At 34.6% G+C, this 16,729-nt stretch overlaps 2 protein-coding genes across 3 annotated transcripts in view; one reads left to right on the top strand and one right to left on the bottom strand.

The window, feature by feature from the left end:
- Nucleotides 1–16,729, top strand: part of LOC118274661 (flotillin-2) — a 287,597-nt gene that overhangs the window by 167,106 nt on the left and 103,762 nt on the right. The window lies entirely within an intron of this gene.
- LOC118274651 (glucose dehydrogenase [FAD, quinone]) lies at nucleotides 656–12,361 on the bottom strand. Its single transcript, XM_035592289.2, has 4 exons — nucleotides 12,225–12,361; nucleotides 2,847–3,217; nucleotides 2,361–2,611; nucleotides 656–2,217 (listed from the first exon to the last, which is right to left on the bottom strand). Exons 2-4 carry the CDS (start codon nucleotides 3,188–3,190, stop codon nucleotides 842–844), a joined length of 1,971 nt encoding a protein of 656 aa, XP_035448182.2. The 5' UTR covers nucleotides 3,191–3,217; nucleotides 12,225–12,361; the 3' UTR covers nucleotides 656–841.

Raw genomic sequence — 16,729 nt, forward strand, 5'->3', positions numbered from 1 at the left:
TCAATAAGAATACTGACACTCTGAGAAGTCATTGGATGATTTTCCTCCCTCAAAAAAGGTAAAAATAAACAACAAAACATATTAAATTAAGAAATTTTATTTTATTTACAATATTTGCTTAAAATATACCTAAAAACAATAACTTTTGCGCGTGTCTTATCAACTAAATTAACTTTTCACCCCTTTAAGTAAAATTAAACCATCATTTCGAATAATGAGTGCACGTTCACCAATAATTCTAGTTGATCCTTACAAAGTATATCTGTGACTGTTTGTGATATTAAACTACAAATGTATATGTTTATATTTATTGTTAAAATATACAACATTATTGTAGGTAAAGACTAGAACTTTCTACGGTAACTTCGACTTAACAGTGAGGTACATTATTCTACAGACGTCCTTCTCGCGTTTGGTTGAACTAAGGTTCGGTTTATATCTGACAGGACATGCATCGCATAACGCCAGAACAGATAAATGTATAGAAATACACTTGACCGTTCACACTCAACCGACGATACGTTAGTGCGACCGATGATACGCTCGACGTATTTTACATCAGATATGAACCGACCCTAAATGAGATATCGTTCGTATTTGCCAATCTATAATGCAATTATTTCTCTGTACGGTTTTTGAAATAATTTCTGTAATTTAAGTGTCAAACATTCCAAAACCTCCCTTATAAATATTAGGAATAGGGTACTATTATAATCTCCTATAAATTAATCTACTCCTTTGTCTTTCTTAGCTTACACTGCTACAACCCTTTTGGTATTCTCAAATTGTACATTATCTAAACCTAAAATATGGCTTATAATTTGTCTATTTTATACCGCCATCATCTTTCAGTCCTGCAATACCTCTTCATTCGCTCGCTCTTTAAGCCCAGTTGTTCTAACATGCTGCATTTGGCTGAGCGTCGCGTTCTTCGCTTTTTGATTGGCTGTGTCGCCCAATCTTCTTTAATCATGTCAGCACCTTTCTCCGCAATCATCATCACTGGAGCGTTAATGTTGCCGTTCGTGATTGTCGGCATTATACTCGCATCAATAACACGGAGACCTTCTATACCATACACACGTAGTCTAGGATCCACGACTGCCATAGGATCTGTAGCAGGTCCCATACTCGCCGTACAAGATAAATGGTAAATTGTCATGGTGTACTGCCGGATGTAGCAGTCCCAGTATTCATCCGTGAACGGAGGCAAATGCTTACAATTTGGTAAGGGTTTGCTATGGAATCTAGCTCCAAATCTCTTCATAGCTGTCGTTTCTCCGACAGCAATGGCAGCCTTCACTCCTTCTCTCAAAACACCAACGTCATCAGGATGCGTTAAATAATTATGGACCATAATTGGGTAATCCAGAGGATTATTTGATCGCAATTTGATAAATCCACGACTCTTTGGCCTTAGCATCATAGGGAAGATACCGAATACATCTTGATTATTTACTTCTGCAAATACTTCGTTGTAGAACTCATCAGTGAGACTGTGCGCCTTCTTTACTTGTGTTCCTCCATCCGAAGGCGTCGAAGCTGATGTCATCATGAATTCTATATCTGGCCAATCTTCAGTAGCGTTTGCATATTTAGTATTTATGAAAGCAACAACTTCTAATCCAATGCTTGAAGTTAAAGGCCCATCTTCAGTAATAGCGTAACGTAGAGCAGAATTAATGTTGACAAGTCGATTCATTACTAAACTGACTGGTTGATCGATGCGGAATATGATACCGCCCACGGCAATGTGATCTTGCAAGTTTTTCCCAACTCCGGGAGAATCATGGATCACATCTACGCCGACTTCTTGCAAATGGTTTGCAGGTCCAACGCCAGACAATAGCAGCAATTGTGGTGAGCCAATAGCACCAGCTGACAGAATTACTTCTTTTGATGCATACACGACTTGTTGTACACCATCTCGGAGAAATTCAACTCCATAAGCTCGTTTGGTATCCTTATCGATAAGTACTTTAGTGACGTGTGAGAAAAGGGCAATGTGAAGGTTCTGACGTAACCTGACTGGCCTCAGGAACGCTTTCGCTGCGGAACAGCGAGTGCCTCTCCTTATGGTAAACTGGTACCACGCGTAACCGGTTTGTTGTGCCCCGTTAACGTCGATGAAGTCGTAACCCATTTCTTCTCCCGCTTGTATTAACGCTGCTCCTATAGGTGTGTTGAACGGTGAATCTTGTACGGTCAGGTATCCACCTGTAATCAGAACAAAAAGTTGATTAGTGTCAGTCAAATGGAGTAAATTATTTCAAAAATCAAATAGCTGTGGTTTATCTGGTCTCTTAAATCATGTAGAGAATTCTCTTAGCTTTAAAATTATAATAAGTATGCAGTAATACCTGTAGCATGATGTCGTGTATCCCTAGCTAAGTACGGATTTCTTTGATCCTGAGATTTCTTGAAGTAAGGTAAGACATCTTCGTAACCCCAGCCGGGGTTCCCAAATGATTCCCATTGGTCGAAGTCTCGTTTGTTTCCTCTGATGTAGAGCATCGTGTTCAGGACTGAGGAGCCTCCCAACACTTTGCCTTTGGTCCAGGCGCAGCGTTTGTCGATCATAGCTTGGCAGGCAGTGTCTTGTGGTTGGGTGCTGGAAAATTTATGTGAAACAGTTAATATAAAGCTACCAAGTACAACAGTAGCAAAACTAAATATTAACCAAGAATTAATTACAAAAATTTTCAACGTTATTACCAAGTAAAATATCTTCAGATAAACATTTTAGAAACTGAGTTTCGTTTTAGAAACTAGTTAACCTATAAATGTTGCCTTTAACCACATACTAAATACGAACATTAAATACAAATAAGATCAGCATTGCTCACCGATATTTCCAGTCGAGTTTACTTTTATGCAAATACAAAGACAGTAGTGGAACATCACTGATATCGGTCTCGTGTCCTCCAGCTTCTAACAACAGGACATTCCATCCTTCGACTTCAGACAGTCTGTTAGCCAGGACTGATCCAGCAGAACCTCCTCCAACGATCACGAAGTCATATTTCTCTCGAAGATATTTTTGATTGAAAGGCCTTTGTTCAGGATCGAGGATTTCATAGTTGAAATATGCCATTGCTGCTAACATGACGGGTATGAAGGAGAGTTTGCTGATGCCTCCGATTGCAAGAGCTGCCTTAGTGGCGGCAGACGCCACGGATACCACTCCCATTGTTGCTCAGAGTTGCGTCATTGATATCTGGAAATTGAAACCTTTTTGTTAGGAACAGAAAATAAAATTTTTAATAGTAAACGCTGAATTATTATATTTCGTTGTTGAAATCAGTAGTCTTTTTTATAAAGAGGACGTAAAACTGAAAATTAAAAAAATTGCAAAGTTTTATTAAACTAAAGAAGGATTATAATGGTTAAGACCAACAATGCTAACCACCTGATGAGTCTGGTGACTTAATATCAATAAAGTAAATTAACAAAGTATTTAAGACTACTTATTTCTCGTGTGTATCCGAAATGAATGCGAAAGAACAAATTAACAGATCGAATAATAAGTCTCAAAGTCAAGAAAAACGAGTATTTTTTTATATAATTTATTACATCATAATTGTGATCTGATTCGCACTGCACCGGTAGGGTGCAACGCACGGAACTTTCAAAACTGGATCACTTTTTGCAATTATTTTCTCGGAAGTAAAACAATTTAAACTACTTTCTGTACTTTTTTGGAGCAAGAGGATTGACTTGTAAATTATAGTTATTATGTAAAACCAACAATCAATTTTACATTAAAATCAGGTTTATTCGTATCAACTCTTATTTTGGTGACAAATCATACCAAGTTATTATTTGCCATTAGTCAACCATCCAAGGATTTGGTCAAATCTATCCTAACAATGCTATTTACTGAGCAAATATTTCGCGGATATTCTCAAAAGTAATAAACTAATATCCTGTTTAGTGACTCAGCATGACCGAACAGGAATTCCAATATTGCAAAACGAACTCCGAGTATGTAACGAGTTTCTTCAATGGAGGTCATAGGGCCTTAAATGACTTCAAATTTCGTAGAAGACGCACTTTTGTACGAAATCTGACCTATTGGCACAGGTTACGCAGAAACCATAAGGCATTATCTTTCTTGACCCTTAATTGCTTCTTACGTTTTCTTTAGATTCTTCCATTTAGTTGCACACACACCGGTGTCATGATTCCTTTGTATTTTTACAGTCTTTCTTCAGTTAAATAGTGAGAAAAATTGAGAAATATGTTCTCAGTTTATGTTAGAAAACTTTTAGAACAAGTGAATAGAGGATTACGAAATGCCATTCTGAATTGGACAGGAAAGATACCACATTATCAAGTAAATGTACTATTTTCCTAAATGACCTTGTCAGTTGAAAAACTAATTCTGGAAACTGGTTTACGAGATTTAGAAAGAACAGTGACAAGATAAGCTATTGTACGGACGGACATGGCGGATGCGTCGGTCCTCGGCTTTACGTAACTGTGTGTATTATGCAAGGCGGCGCAATGGTACACCACACTGAGGCGTCTTTACACACACCGTGTTTATATGTATATATGTTAAGATTTTTCAATTATGCGTGTTAATTGTTTATGTATGAATTTGTTACGTGTGTTTAGTCTTTTGCAAAGTTATTTTGTTGTTTTTGTAATAGAGATGTATGTTTTGAATATGGTAGATGACTATGACCACTATTTTATACTTATTTAGGGAAATAGATACTTTCGAAGACATATTGATATGAAATATCGCGTCACGACACTTCTAGGTACGTTTTATAAGTAGAAATGATGTATTTGCTCCCACTTTGATTCGTTTTATCTAAGTATTGTTATCACATAATATGACAAAATAAAAAATACGTGTGTATTTTTTAATTATCTAACTGACGGACTAAATAGATTTTTAATTAGCATACCCCGTCAAAATCCCTATTATATGGGACATACACTTTATATTAATTGTTATGTCAACATTTTAGGCAGATTTTTAACTTTAACACATTAAGTAATGACCTAAAAGAAACTGGAAATAGGTTTGTAAGTTAGTAAGTGAATGCAGGAAATATAATTAATGTAGGCTATGTAAGAAATATGGTATCAATTTAGCATTGTTACGAGTTTTGCCGCCGATCCGTTTGTTGTGAGAATGGGGGCAGGCATGGCACCTTGCTGAGTGATTGCCACACCGATCATATTGACTGAGACCATCACGGTTCCACGGCACAGTTAGTGCATACTTATTAAAATAATCGTTACAATACGCACGTGATTCCTATACTAACTTGTAGAGAAACATTAAAGGAGCAAACATCAGTTGATGGCGGATGAATAAGAAAAGGGGATACAATAAACAAGGAAAATGTTAAATTATAGTAGAAACCAAAAGGGAGATATACTGAAATAGGTAAATATATTTACAACCAGCTTCTCCCAAAGGCTGGGTTTCCGTGGTATAACACGTATCCCATCTTCCAAGTCAGCTCATACCCTGTCTGTATACGGAATTCGATTAAAATACCAATACCAATGTCATTAATTCCATTCAATAGTTTCAGCGTTATTGATGGACGAATAAACATCTAAACAAACAAACAAACAAACTTTTACGTTTATAGTATTAATAGTGTGATGTAATATGATTTGTTAGTTTTAACGACCAAAGAATGCATCTATGTAGATAAACCATTTGACGAAAATCCAATCATGAAGTTCCGTGCAATACCTAACCCAGTGGCTAACTGAAACTTCATAATTGTATCTAAGAACACAAGCGTTGCAAGTTACAATGTCTACACGAATGCCATTAGTCTCCAAAGCTACCATTTCAACTATTTCCATTGCACTGAGGTCGTTGGAGTCTGCTCTCTACTCTGTGTGGATCTTGTCTTAAAGTGCCTGCATAACTTGTAGGTAGTCAGACTCTGAAGTGCTCTCGACATAGTCCAGATTATTACTTAAGATTATGTTGAGAAACTGCTAGTAGTTACTTTGTGTCTTAGTGAAATTAGTAGGGTAAATAATACTGTGGTGGCCATGTAAATAATAGACACGCAGAACCGACATGATGTACCTTAAATGTAATATCGGCTTTTTGTAATATGTCACGCCTTTTATCCTCGAAGGAGTAGACAGAGGTGCATATTACGGCACGTAATGCCGCTACACAATGTACACCCACTTTTCACCATTTGTGTTATAAGTCCCATGTAATAGGAGGTGAGGCTTTTGCCATATTCTGGGCACAATTCCAGACTCCGTGCTACTACCGAGGAATTTTCGAAAAACCGAAAAATGCCTAGTAATACTTTGCCCGACCCGGGAATCTAACCTGAGACCCCTTGTCCGGCAGTCGCACTTGCGACCACTGGACCAACGAGGCAGTCTTTGTATTATAAGATTCAAAATCAGAGAAACAGAATACATACTTATACATACATAAGAAGAAGGTTAAAGTAAGTACTGTTTCTATTTCCCAATTAGAGTACTCGTACATAGAGTGTTTAACATAAATTTTGCAAAACTGAGTGAAACATACTGTTGTAATGTCACACTTTATGAGTAACGTGATATCACGTTTCTAAGTCCAAGTGTTTGAAGGAAAATGTAATATTCACTAGATAGAACTGCCTACTTTGTTTTAGTAGTTAAAGTAAGATAGTTATGCATACACGATCTATAGAACGTCAGATTTTATTTCATACTGTACACTTTATTTCTCTGTATACATCATCAACCAAGTGCTTCTTTAGCTCTGTGTACATACATCTTTGCTTCGTAAATATATCTAACTACTTTTTTTTTAATATATATATGGGTGATTCTAATGACTTCTCCGGCCTTGGGTGAGGCGAGAGGGAGTGTCAGACTCTTAATGACTAAAAACTACCCCGTCCCTACTCTTGCTTTTCGAGCCGAAACCCTGGTAAACCTGATAAGCAGTCCGCAGTTCCAGCATTAAATAAACCTACTGGTGTATTTGTGGCCATTTCTCAAACCTCTCAGAATTGTAGAAAGTAGAGTTTTTGAATTTACGGTTGAAAGCTTGGTGTTATGTTATTATTAGGTTCGTCCAATATGAGAGTGAGATTAATTAACAAAGTTAGTAAAAATATATGTAGGCACCTATTATGTTTGTCTGTCCTTCTGAAGATTAACAAGCAAGATAAGATGTTAACTAAGATGGCTGTTTTTAACAATGAAGTTTATGAAAGGATTGCAACCATGATGGTCACATGACAACCATGCTTGAATTATACTGCATTGTATTAACCAAGCGTCAAGAATTTAGCGATCTTGTGAATGCAAAATTATTAATCTTTTATTTTATCTTAAAGTTTGTTCACCTCTTGTAAGATTAGACTAATACAAACACAAAACAATTGTATGACAAGAGTACGCATTCGAGTCTATAGTGATTTAACAGTAATAATGAAAATAGCACGATGAGAATATGTAAAAACTACTCTAATTATACAATTTAAACATACTCATATCATTATGTATGTGTCTATGTCAATTCTGCCTTTACTGAGAGACAAGATATAAATAATTTAATCATGCCACCTACTTTTCGGCTGTTTTAAGCCTTAACTGGACACTAACCATAATTTCAGGTTTATAAAATAATTACTTAATGCTCTTACAAAGTAATAATCTGGTCTTCAGACATAAATGCATTCGTACACCGGCACCGTCATTACTTTCACTGTTCACTGTACTGCACATGCGCTGTTGCATCGGCTTTCTTAATTTGTCTGATTCGTCAGTGTCGCGGTGATCGTGACAGCATACAGACGTCTGGAATGTAGGTCGCGTTATGTCATAAACTGACAACTAACTAACAATTACGTTTGTTATGTATCTCTTGTTTTGATTTATTTTTAATAACATACAATTTTATTGTTGAACAAGAAATGTTGTTATTTTTATTAGTAGTGTTTAGACTTTAATTAGTGACTAGTTGTCGTAGGTTAAGGAATTTACAGTACTTAATGAAAATGAACTTTATAACTAGTTTTGGTAAAATAACTTATAAAATGCCACTGTACATTATTTTAACGATTTCCTTAATTGTAAGAATGTTTCTTGCAATCATTGTAAAAGGCATCGTTATTATGTCTCAATCCATCATGGAACGAATATTAATGGAATTACTGCACCATCTTTATTAGACTCATTATTATGTTATTGTTAATTATAATCTATTATATGGTTAATGATTATTAATTACATTGTTAGGTAATTGTTGTATTGCAATATTTTTTTAGAGGAATATTGTTGTATGTTATGTAATGTTGAAAGGAAGTTAGTGTTATTGTGTTCGAAATGTAGTGCTTGATTTAACTAAAGGCGTGTTTACATTTAATTTTCTCATTGTGCTTTATAGCATTTTTATCTTTTTAAATGACTACAAAAAAGGAGGTTCTCAGTTTGAACTGTATGTATGTAAGTATGTTTCGGTGCGATTATGTCGCGTTTGGCTGAAACGAATTTGATGTGGTTTTCAGCATAGTAATTTTTAGACTTAGGAGAAGGTTTCAAAGAAAATTAAAGACGGTTCCGTAAAAAAGTGAAATAATTAAATGAAACACTTTACTAATAAATAAAGGCAAGTTAAAAAATCTGATACCTTCTAACAAACATTAGAAATCAGTGTATATTCTATACACTATTATCAATGGTCATATTATATCTTGATCATTGTGTACTAGACTTAAGCTCCAGTTAATTTTTATTATTTACTTTTACAGAATGAGTTCGGTAACCAGGTTCATTTTTTTAATTTCGGATTTAAACTTTTTAAATATCGGATATGGTTGTGTGTTCACGTAACTTTTCTGTATCGTAATGTATTTTTTGTTTCCTTTTACCAATATAGTGCGATTTAGGTCAGAAGATTTGCATTGCATTTTGTATTTACGTTTCATAGTAGAGTACAAGTATTTCAGTCCAGTAAAATTCAATAGATTGAGCAAAATGTTAAAAATGAATAATAGTTTAAAAAAATTAAAAAAACACGTTTTTATATGCAACCGAACTACAAATTAGAAGAGAGAGTTTGTCACTTCAGAGTAAAAAGCGTGGGGTGCATTTTACTATTTTTCATAACTTTTCCCTCATAGATATTTGCAAATAGAATAATTATAACATTTAATATATTAAGCACCCCCGCCTAATATTAAGTATTATAATACGTATTTCAGTTTTGTTTTTGCAATTAATATTGCTCAAATTAGACTAGATAAAGATCAAAATTTAAAAAATGTAACCATAAAAAGTAAATAAGTAATGGTCTTTACACTCGTATTACAAAAATGAATATTTAAATACACATTATCAGATTTAAATCTAGTTCAAAATAATAATTCTATTTTTATTTTAATATGTATATTCTGTGCCAATTATCATGGCCTACTTATTTTTGTATATTAATATTTTTGCTTGTACTAGATAAAGCTTATGAAAATTAATTATTTGCCAGTGGATGATAGAGGATAGATAACAGTCGTTCTATAAAAAAGAAAATATTAATTTATACATACATACATATCGTCATGCCTTTAATCCCCGAAGGGGTAGGAAGGGGTAGGCAGAGATGCACATTATGGCACGTAATGCTACTCTACAATGCACACCCACCTTTTCACAATTTATGTTGTAAGTCCCATGTAATAGGTGGTGAGCCTATTGCCATTAATTTATATAATTAATATTATCAAGATTAATAACTATAATCCTCATAATAGAATATTGAATACACAGCTAAGATACAGTCGTTCGCAGTGTATTCTAATCTCGTGTCAAAATATGTTTCGTTATCAAGGACGAGTGAGGTAAGGCGTGTGACCCAGTATCTTGTGGTAACATTACCAGTGTTACCACACCCGACCCACGACAAGTGGCCGAACCTAGTATATGACCTTAGGAGGAATGGTTCTAATCTGGAGCTGCGGACTACCTAACAGGTTTACCGGGGCTCCGGCTCGACAAGCAGGAGTAGGAACGGGGTTGTTTTTAGTCAGTAAGAGTCTGACACTCGCTCTCGCCTCGCCCAAGGCGAGAGAAGTCATTGAATGATTATCCCCTATCAAAAATAAGGAGGAATAGTTCCTAGGGAAAAGAATTTTGTCTACTGATACTGAACTGAACTACTTGTAACACTCTCTTCTCTAAAGTAGAATATTTTTAAGGGATGTAGCGCAATTTTGAATATTTTATTCGGAAATTTACTTATAGCAAGTATGTTTGAACAAAATCATTTTTAATGATTTACGGGATTATTATAATTTATAATTATCTAAATTCGATTGCGTTTATTTATGACTTTTCTAATGAATTTTATAGATTTTTACGTTATTAATGGTATGGAGTAACCAATTTGAAACGTATATTATCTTCCTTACCTATAAAATTATTTTTGCCTAACAAAAATATAACTAGGACAAAATATTGAAATTGAAGCCTTCAAAGGACAACCAATGGTCGAAAAATTCAAAGTCATATCACGTCCTTGTGTCCATATTTTATCCTGAGGTCAATGTCAAATTAGTCTGCAAAGCCATAAGACTACTAAACACCGTTTAGTACAATCAATCATCGTCACCAGTGTGAACATTGATCTAACAATTTCTATAAACAGGTCATCTCTTTATTTTTTATTTTTTTTTAAGGTGTAATATCATCCAATGACTTCTCTCGCCTATATTTCTTACGTTTCTGTGGGTACATTTGCGAATGGCCAACTAAATATTTAAAAGAAAGTGCACTTTTTCAGATAGGAAGCAGTAACAATAAATTTTGAAGTGTTTTGTTTGTAGTTATTGTGTAATCGTCAGTCTTCAGGTGGTCTTCAGAACATTTTTTGTTATCTTTCTAGACAAAATAGTGCTTAGAAACGTGCTAGTTTTTTAATGTTTTTTATTCAGCATTGGACACATTTAGACTGATAATGATGACGATGATAATTTCTCATTTTTTTTTTTAATAGTTTAGATATAAAGTAAGTTAATAAATATTTAACTTAAGCATATTGTCTTTACTATCACAACTTACTTATTTAGTCATGGAAGTCATCGTCATATCCTCTTATTAGAGGTCAAACGCCGACTTATGAAAAATATTGAAATATTTTTATTAAAACTTAGGTTTGCTTGACCTTGACTCAAATCCCAGTCTCTATGTCAGCTGTGCGTGTCGATGATTGTACGTCAATATTATAATTAATGGTCAACCATACACGCCACTTATATGTACATTGTTTCTAATTCCATTAAAGATATTTACGCATAATTGACAAAAAAAAAATCGTATGTGAATTCTGATTTTCGAATTTGTTACTGAAAGGCTTGGTCTAAAAGGTAGACTAAAGTATCTTAAGAAGATACTCGTAAAGTACAATTTGTGATGAATAATAACACTCATTTATGCTTAAGAAATTAACTTAGTGATGACCTGATCTGCTAGAGCGGTTAAAAATAGTGGTTGTTTATTAACGTATGAGTTTTCGGAGATGACTTGCTAGCATTTACGAAAGTCTTAATCTAAATTGATTTATATTTCTAAGTAGTGGCTACATATTGCAATTACAGCTTCAAATTGTGTTAATAGCTTTGCATTGAGTGCCTCATCTAGTTATTTGAAAGATTGAAATGTAAAAGAGTTACATTGTAACCTATTTGCAAAAATAAATATCATTTACAAATTGTTTACGTTACAATTCAGACAGACAAAACAGAAATACGAGTAGCTCATTAATTTCTTCCATCAATGTGTTTAAAGCAAATATTGATCCATAAATATATATGTTGATCCAATATTTATAACACATATTGCCTCATTAGTCTAGCGTACATAGACTACTAGACATACAGAGTTCGATGCCCGTCTCAAGCACAATTACTTGTGTAAATAGATTGTAAAATATTTTAAATGTCAAAGAGTTCAATTAACTTACGCCGTAAAACTGTCGATAAGTTCACAGAAGCTCTAAAACATTAAACGCGACCCGTAATTAAAAACCACGTGAAGAAATTATTCAAAGAAAGTAATTAAACTAATTACACATGATTAACATTTGTAATTATATTTAAATCTTCTTAATGCAAACCTGAACCGCAAATCGTTGCACAAATCACTCGTTTTTCTTTCTTACTTATTATTTTTGACACAAATAATAATACTGTTTCTAATTAATTATTATTATTATAATAATGTAATAATACCTGAAAATAACACAACACTGTTACGAGTTCACTGTTCACTACACCATGTGGTTTCCCATTCACTGACTGACTGCGCGCGCAAGCCTGAGCTGCGCCTGCGCCTGTATTTGCGCAACCAACAGGTTGCAAACTTACGGTCAATGTTAATAGGCTAATTCGGATTTAGAACGATAGACTTGTGTGATTAGTGTGTTTGTATTGAAACATTGTAACTCTTAGAAAATTTTAAAGAGGAACATAAAGGCTTTTATATATTAAGTACAGTTATATATTTATTTATTTATATAAGCTGTTGTAAGTACTAACTTACGGTTGTAAGTAATGTGAAGTGCCTAATTCCATTATTGAATCGGTTGAATATAATGATAGTTGGTAATATTAGAATGTTACGAAATTTCAGAAATGAATACTAGTAGTAGTAATATACCTTTAGACTTGTGAGCAAAGAAATGTAACCACTAGTAGTTTTTCTTTCTAATTTCATGATAAATATTTTTTGATACAAGTATTTTATTTATTAGTAATGTATGTCGTATGAAAGGTTATTGAATTATTTTTAAAATGATCGTTTTTTTTTTGACAAACGAATAATTTTGTTACTTTCTAAGATTTTTTAAAATGAAAATTAGAAGCGTTAGTGGCTCCGGAGATTGGAGATACGAGAAATGGTTAACGTTATTAATGAGGCGTGAAAGCATTGAATAGCACTTCTAGCTTATTAGCTCCTAGTAAGTAGTATGGTCTCTCTCCCCCGATATGAATGTGAGGTCATCATTACAACATTTGTTCTATAAAAGGGGTTTTCAGTTTGACAAGCAAATTGGGGGTCGCATTTAGATCATTAAATTTTTTGAGGAAGCTGTTAAGCTATAGCTCATTTCACGGTGATTGGTTGCTGTTTTATGACATGCCTGTACCGTAACATTTACTGTGATTCCAAATTTTCCCAAGATCCATGACCATCCTATTTTCTCCACAGGCGAGACATTCAGTGACATTTTCTTAATAAAAAAATTTATGTGGCAATATCATGGATGTGACGACACCATTACTCATTTGCGTTCCATAACCATTTGATTAGTGATAGGAACCTTGAAATATTAATCACACGCCGACTAACACAACTGTATAAAATGGTAAAACGTACAATCCGGTTTTTATTTGGAAACGTTGACTAAGATTATGGCGGAGAAGAATTTGGGAGTTATTTCCTCAGAAAGGAAAATATGTCTAATTAAAGTACTATAAAAACATTAAATTAAAAAAACATACTCTAATGTGATGTGCTCTAACCTTCTTTGTGTGAGATACTTTGATTAGCAGTGGCCACTTGTAGGCTGATGCTGATGTTGTGTAAGAGGCACAGACTTAAGTATCTGTTATAAAATTCGGTAGATGTTTAATCTCAATCTATGATTAATGATTGTAAGCAATACAATTATGTAGCTAGCAGTGGTTGAATGTGAAGAGCTGAAAATTGAACTCAGTGATAGATCACTAATATAATTAATATAATATAATAACCAAAATGTATTAATAAACTTCACAATCATGTTCTTAATACTATATCACAAATTGTTTAAATTTTAATGTTAACCTTCTATTGAGTTTATTGAAGAGCCATTTAGTACCTAGCGGACGAGATCAGACTGATGGTGGCGATGACAAATAAATACTAATGTATCATCCACAACCTACGACAACAAAATCTATTATTCTTTAAACTCGTTCTAAGTTTTTAAGGCGTCATACGTTTGGATGACAACCGCCGGAACTGATGGCTTGCCGTGCAACCATGCGTGCTATTGATCCGCACCCGCGCGATTGTAGGTTTTTTCACGAACGCCTGCAATTTTCTCTGCAGCACTAATAGACCGTTACTTAAAGCCAAGTATTGGAAGATCTAAGCAAAAATTTGGAGCATAACGTTCGAGTAAACATAAAATGTTTCGTAGGAATAAAAGAAACTGTAAGTCTAGAAATATGAATACACAGAAATGGAACTTGATAGCTGACAGAACAACAAAAGAATTATCACAACATTATACAATAGATGACCGAATTATTCAGACTACAATGTTGTAATATTTGTAATACTCGTACAACTGTGCAGTGCTGTAATATCAATTACAATAATTACCGAATATAAAACAGCTTCAATGCTTTCTGCAGGAATAATTCGAAGGCCAATTAACACTGTCATGTCTCAAATGTATCCATGCCACGCGATACACAAAGTGTAGGTACGGTACTACATAATTAGTCTAGAACAGGATTCGGAATTCAAGGCGATAGGTTTGAAAGTAGGCTAGTGCTGGCTGTTTGAACTAATACTGGTGTTGAATTAACGAGCGTGTAGATTTATCGATTTGGAGATTTGTTTTTTTGAGGCGGGAAGTGTGTTTAACAACGTATTAGGTAAATAGTGTGTGAAGTAGGATTGGTAGACATGGTGGATAGATATTGAAACAGTATTAATAAGGGTCTAAAGTAGAAGTACTTCAGCCGAAACATATGAAAATGTTGATGAAGATACAGGACATACCTAGGGGAAGGTGGAGGAATTGGGAACACTTAACTTAAAAGGCAAAAAACACAGTATTTTCTCTTAAAAAAGGAATCAACTTTTATTAAAACTTAAACATTATTTATCTGTCTGCTTATAACAGAATAAATATTTTTTAATAATCAACTTTTTATTAGAAATATTAGCAAAAATAAAAAACATTGCCGTTCCTATTTACCCGACACCCTATGGGGTAATTGAGATCAGCCCGTGGAGCAAATGAAAACATTATTTAGAAATGGTAATTAGAAATGGGGTAGATATAAATGGCACAGAGAACAGTTATAAATAACTAAAAAATATTTTCGCGACACATATTACACACGTAACCTTTGCTGGTCTCTCTGGAAGTGCATTGCACATGTGCCCAAAGCTTTATCGTGGTCATGTAAATCTGATATTTGAACTGGTGGTGTCTGGTTCAGTCTGGCTGCATCAACGTCTCGCCTCATCTAAAAAAAATTGTATTGTAATAAAAATATAAAAACAAATTGTAAATTTGTTCGTTCCCAATTACCACTGTCGCTTGCGCACTTAGGGGCGGGGGAAGCATACCTCGAATAGCCGCAAGATGGGATACGGGGAGGGGAAGTGGGACTTATCAACGTGTTCCCAATTACCCGCCGTTCTCAATTACCCTACCTTCCCCTACAGCATATTGAGTGGCGTTTGATTGTCTTTAACCTAAAGAAAGAAGCTTGACATGAGTTCATCCGTGATCATGGCGCTTGCAACAGTGCCGAAATATCGGAAACTCATCGACATAAATAAACATGGTAAATATCCCGTCTCAAGTTCTAATAATAGTGTTAGTGACCATGTCAGTTTAAAAACTTATAAAGCTTGACATGTGTCAATAAAAATGCATATATATGCAGACTGCGTTACAAACGCATGGGATGACCTCCATTTTGATGCACTGTCGATGAATGCCGAAGCCGAAGGTAGCCGAAAGTGACTTGATGCGTAATGTCTAAGAAGAGTCTCTTGTAAAATAATACACCTCGATGACTGATATGACGCCAATAAAAGATGGTGGCACGCTCTTCAAAATTTACGGAGTCACGATTCTTAGCGGTGAGGGAATGTAGAGGTCTACAGATAAATATTAAATACTAAACGATGATAGTAAATGCCCTTAAAACGTCAATAATGATCGATTCACGAATTCAAAACAAGATATTATTATTATGTTCAAGGCCAGTACCTCAATGTCAGGTGTCACGTTAGAATATGCCATTATTTTAGTTTTATTTTAGTTAATCACTTTTTGAGTTTCTTTTCAATGTGACCATCATTAGTATTTTTTCCTGGATCATGGATGCGTTTACAAACCCATTCACACTTAGATCGAAATATGTAATTAATGGTTTACTTAGATTTGTTTTGTATGGGACTTGTATCCCTACCTTCGACGTTGCCGTAGCTACCAAATCGTTAAATCAATGTTACAAATAATCCCATTGAAAGAAACTTTGACACTAGAAAAAGTAGTTTACTTTTTCTAGTGTCAGTGGCCAGCTTCAAAAATAACATAATCGTAATAGAGACATTCTTTCGCAACCTTTGGCGTGTAGTTTGCAAATCTAAAGTTGTGTACGTGATGGTGCGCATGCGTCAGTCGCAGTAGTCGCCGGCGCAGCTCCACCGCCATCGATATTGTTACGACATAAACTTTTTACTAAGGAAAAGAACGTTGCAGAAGGTTACGGAACCCATATCAAGTTTAATAATTGATCTTTGCACAATCTCTTATCTGATTCTAGTTTCGATGATGGCAATCCTCTTGATTTGAATGTGAGAACTAATAGCTAGTTGTCCCATTTAGTCTTGTTTATTTTTTATGGTATAAGCCGGTAAACGAGCAGACGGATCACGTGATGGTAAGCAATCGCCGCCGCCCATGGACACCCGAAACACCAGAGGCGTTACAAGTGCA

This window comes from Spodoptera frugiperda, chromosome 11 (assembly GCF_023101765.2).
Source record: "Spodoptera frugiperda isolate SF20-4 chromosome 11, AGI-APGP_CSIRO_Sfru_2.0, whole genome shotgun sequence".
Taxonomy (NCBI): Eukaryota; Metazoa; Arthropoda; class Insecta; order Lepidoptera; family Noctuidae; genus Spodoptera; species Spodoptera frugiperda.